Source organism: Watersipora subatra, chromosome 9, assembly GCF_963576615.1.
Source record: "Watersipora subatra chromosome 9, tzWatSuba1.1, whole genome shotgun sequence".
NCBI lineage: Eukaryota > Metazoa > Bryozoa > Gymnolaemata > Cheilostomatida > Watersiporidae > Watersipora > Watersipora subatra.
The window spans coordinates 29,784,485-29,789,833 of NC_088716.1; the positions used below are offsets into that span (position 1 = coordinate 29,784,485).

The 5,349-nt window shown below is 36.1% G+C and overlaps 1 protein-coding gene across 1 annotated transcript in view; it reads right to left on the reverse strand.

Annotated features, from left to right (window-relative positions):
- The window catches only part of LOC137405419 (src substrate cortactin-like), a 33,300-nt gene extending 28,309 nt beyond the window's left edge, over nt 1-4,991 (reverse strand). Inside the window, exons 1-2 of the mRNA XM_068091674.1 lie at nt 4,875-4,991; nt 2,330-2,435 (exon numbers count right to left, since the gene is read on the reverse strand). Of these exons, the coding sequence (XP_067947775.1) occupies nt 2,330-2,413 (84 nt within the window). The 5' untranslated portion in view covers nt 2,414-2,435; nt 4,875-4,991. The remainder of the gene's footprint in view (nt 1-2,329; nt 2,436-4,874) is intronic.
- Nucleotides 4,992-5,349: the final 358 nt, after the last annotated feature.

A 5,349-nucleotide genomic window follows, 5' to 3' on the forward strand; every position in this document is an offset into this window, starting at 1 on the left:
ATACGGCTAGATAGATACGGCTAGATAGATACGACTAGATAGATACGGCTAGATAGATACGGCTAGATAGATACGGCTAGATAGATACGGCTAGATAGATACGGCTAGATAGATACGGCTAGATAGATACGGCTAGATAGATACGGCTAGATAGATACGGCTAGATAGATACGGCTAGATAGATACGGCTAGATAGATACGGCTAGATAGATACGGCTAGATAGATACGACTAGATAGATACGGCTAGATAGATACGGCTAGATAGATACGGCTAGATAGATACGGCTAGATAGATACGGCTAGATAGATACGGCTAGATAGATACGGCTAGATAGATACGGCTAGATAGATACGGCTAGATAGATACGACTAGATAGATACGGCTAGATAGATACGGCTAGATAGATACGGCTAGATAGATACGGCTAGATAGATACGGCTAGATAGATACGGCTAGATAGATACGGCTAGATAGATACGGCTAGATAGATACGGCTAGATAGATACGGCTAGATAGATACGGCTAGATAGATACGGCTAGATAGATACGGCTAGATAGATACGACTAGATAGATACGGCTAGATAGATACGGCTAGATAGATACGGCTAGATAGATACGGCTAGATAGATACGACTAGATAGATACGACTAGATAGATACGGCTAGATAGATACGGCTAGATAGATACGACTAGATAGATACGGCTAGATAGATACGGCTAGATAGATACGACTAGATAGATACGGCTAGATAGATACGGCTAGATAGATACGGCTAGATAGATACGGCTAGATAGATACGACTAGATAGATACGGCTAGATAGATACGACTAGATAGATACGGCTAGATAGATACGGCTAGATAGATACGGCTAGATAGATACGACTAGATAGATACGACTAGATAGATACGGCTAGATAGATACGGCTAGATAGATACGGCTAGATAGATACGGCTAGATAGATATAGCTAGATAGATACGGCTAGATAGATACGGCTAGATAGATACGGCTAGATAGATACGGCTAGATAGATACGGCTAGATAGATACGACTAGATAGATACGACTAGATAGATACGGCTAGATAGATACGGCTAGATAGATACGACTAGATAGATACGGCTAGATAGATATAGCTAGATAGATACGGCTAGATAGATACGGCTAGATAGATACGGCTAGATAGATACGGCTAGATAGATACGGCTAGATAGATACGGCTAGATAGATACGGCTAGATAGATACGGCTAGATAGATACGGCTAGATAGATACGGCTAGATAGATACGACTAGATAGATACGACTAGATAGATACGACTAGATAGATACAGCGATCTTCTAAATATTGATCTAAAGATACTCTCTTGTGACTATCTTATAATTGTAGATTTAGTTCCAAAAATCACTGCCTCTTACTTTTCACTACTACTAGGACTCACATTTGGCTTTCTAGAATCCGGGATTTTCAAACTAAAAAATGAAAGATGAAAAGTACTATTTACTTTAGTGGCACACTATAGACCGGAAATACATGAGGGAGAGCTGCATACCTATAGGATGGTTTATAAAATTGCATTATTTAGAGAAACTTCTGTCGCATGTTTGAAACACGCAATTGTTCAAATTTTATTTCGTATATTGAGGTTCAGCCGTATATTGGGTCCATTGTACTTGGAAAAGGAATTGTCCTGACACTTCCCAGTGTAAATCACATACCCTAGGACGCTATGTATTCGCCTCATCTAACTTTCGCGTAGTCAACCTCTCGCGAAGATTTCATGAGCGAAACTAAACTGTCATAATGAACAAGTGAAAACGCGGAATGAAATAGCTTTGTTTATTGATAGTCCAAAAAACAAATGGCAGCAAGCGATCAAATTGCATTATCGATCTCGCCAAAACAAATTTTCTACCTGCGGTTTGCAATTACAAACTGGTCCCAAATTGAAATTTTTTTTCTTACCAGTGAACCGAACCTGAGGAATCTAATTATGTTTGTTCCACTGCATTTATTTTCACATCTATATTTTCGCACTCATCAGAGCTGCGAAATTAAGTCGCAGCAAAATTTTACTCTGTATGCTACTCACGAAACTAAATACTAGCGAAATATAAGTGTCCTAGGGTAGTTTAGTAACTAGTACTTAATCTTTTAATCTACCCTGTTATTTATATAGTAACTTACAGCTTCGTTACTTTTCTCACTCGACTTACCGCTGGATAATAATAAGTTTTCTTACACAATCTTACACATTTTCATGTCTCTCTAGTGCTGCCAGACGCTAGTTTGCAGCCAGATATTAACTCTGAATGTTTGCAGTTACCTCAAAGTCAGGGTCTGTCTCCCAGTCATCATCATCATCAGAGACATTCATCTGAACAGTATTGCCTGCTGCCGCCTTCCACATTCTGTATTCGTTGGTTAAATATCTGAAAAGCAGCTAACTGATGAGATTGCAGGTAAGAGAGTATGTGGGAACTGTAGGAATTATTACTTCAGATGTTTATAGCAAAGCTATAAACTATTTTTTGCTATTTATAGCAAAAACTATAACCTATTTTTTGCTAATTTATAGCTTTGCTATAAATTATAGCAAAGCTATACAGCTTTGCTATATAGTTTTAACTAATACAAAACCTGCAAGCAAAACCTTTTCATTAGATCTATGTCTGCGCCTGCACCCACATTTGGAAAGCAATAAACTGAAAATTGCACTGCCTCAGACTGAAGTATTGTCAAGTAAATTGGAAAACTAAAAGAACCACATCTTGTGATTTATACCTCCCTCTTCAATTATAAAATTTGATAAATTCCAAACAGTTTGGTTTGTCACACGCATGGAATTCTCTATTTTAATTAAATAATCCAAAATGATATGATAATGAACAGGAGAAACTCAATAGCAACTCAAATATTAGCTTGACAGAATATGAGGCACAAAGTTTAGATATTGGCTCGCTAATATTTTTGCAAAAGTATATTTTTTGATCCTGTCAGAACTAGCTGTGCTGCGTCTTTTTATACAGAGACACCATAAAAAACCCGTTGCTCACTTTATTCATTTTGTTTATACATAGTTGTCATTGCCACTTGAGCAAACCACTTTCAGCCGAGAATTTGGTAAAATAATTATTCAATATATTCTGTTGAGCATGAGCACTAGCTAAAGTAAATATATAAAACATGAACTTCAGTCATAGGAAGATAACTATAGTATAATATATACTATATATATACTATAGATAAGATATAGTATAATATTTTTACTGCTTCGACAATACTCCTATCTAAAATGTTCTATCATGGAAGTAGGCACAATTAAACTGGTTTTATGTAGTTGCTTATATGTTGGAGTTGTTCTCTTGTTGTGGTCACATGACAGAGATTATTGACCTCTTTGAGATGATGAATTGACAAATAAATTTGTTATTGATAAAACTCTGGACCTGTCTATTATTAAGAATGACTAGATATTACATTTTAATTAAAAAAACTCAAACAATACACAGACAAATCTTTACTATAATAAAAGCAGTGTTTGTCAGTGTGTCCAAAGCCACAACTTGAGACTGAAAAAAATGTGCGGGATCTGAACTCACATTTGCCTTAGAAACCCAACACGGTAACAGCTGGGCCAGTCAGCCGCATTAAACATCGCCAAATAACTGTGCATATAGTTATTCTCTGTAATTTATCGGCACACCTAGAGAAATCGGGAAACCGATTTTTCACTAGACTGTCAGGGTTCTAGTTATTATTAAAAACTTAAAGCCAAATCAATGACCGATCTTAGACAGTTGTGACAAAGGTTGGCTAGTTATTAGACATTTTGTTCAGATTCAAACTTTGTCAGGTATATTTTTTACGACTTATATGCAATTGGCTGAAATATGGTGTCTCGTTAATCACTTGTAATGCTCTAAATTGTAGCATATTATTTTGGGTAAACTGCCAGTAACATGCGTTATATTTTGCAAAGCTTTACCAATGATATAAAACACTCACCATGGGGGTTTTATATCATTGGCTTTACCAACTGGTTTAATGATAACCATCATATGAAAGTTATGAGCTAGCTAGCTAGCTAGCTAGCTAGCTTCGCAGAACTCCAACTATAGTTTTTTTATCACATTTGAAAACCAAATGATAATATATCTACGGTAGTTCAAACCTTGGTAGCTATAAAGACATCCTGTCACTCCAAAGACTTTAATGACTATTTGCATTTCCATTCAACATGAGAACATGGATAGACACGTCTATACAAAGTAATAAATGTAACCAGTATTACTTAGATGAAACAGTACAATAAGAAGCACCTTGAATTACCTTAATTATTACAATCTAATCTCTCATTTGAAGCACAAAACACATTATATTGGTCATGATAGCTTACGTGCTACTTTTATGCGTTTCAGTGGTCATTAGTTATATGACTATTAAGCATACAGCCTCCGTTGCATTAGCCAATTGAGGTAGCCAAATACTGTCATAATCCACTACAGTCAGATTTGTTTTTTGGAAGGATTTGATACCAGTTACACTTACTACATTTAAAGTACCTACATAAGACTAAAAGGTTTTTTACAATGAAAGAAAAATAAATTATAGGCAAAACTAATAGATTTAATGTCAAGTATACAAAATTATATCGTAATGAACAAATACCTAACCATTATCGCAACCAACTGACAATTCAGTTGTTCTGCAGATTGAAGTTAAGACCTGAATTTATTAAAAGCCAAATAACTTTAAGCCTTATCTAAACGTACTTATCTAATAATATAAATAAAGATTTCAACAGCTTAGCATTGACATATTTAGTTAGTGTACGACCAATGGCTTGTCACACAAAAGCCACAACCTACGTTTACGGTTAACGCTGATTTGACTTTTGAAGGGAGGAAATAACCGGAGAAGGAAGTGAACACAGCTCAGATACAAGTTAATGCTGTTTAATTTGATCGTCGTATTTTATGGCGTTGAAGAGATCGGTTTAGTCTAACAGTATAACAATACGTTAGATTGAGCCAAATTAGGCAGTAGTCGCTTTTGCAATTCAAAACAACTCTTTGGCAAGCCTCAGCACCTTAGCAATGCCTCAGCATTGAATAGACTGTAAAATGGTATACGCTGAACATAGACCTATTAACTATACTAATTAAGTATAGTTAATAGGTCTATGACGCCGAATAATTTTGCTTAGGGCTTGATAGGAACAGAGCCATCGAACCATTACACTCGATGACTCTGGAACAGCTGACATGCGTAGCTCTATGAGCAATGTCGCAGATTGGCTTTTTCTACTGCAGATAGTCGTTTGCTAGGTGACTGGTAAACATA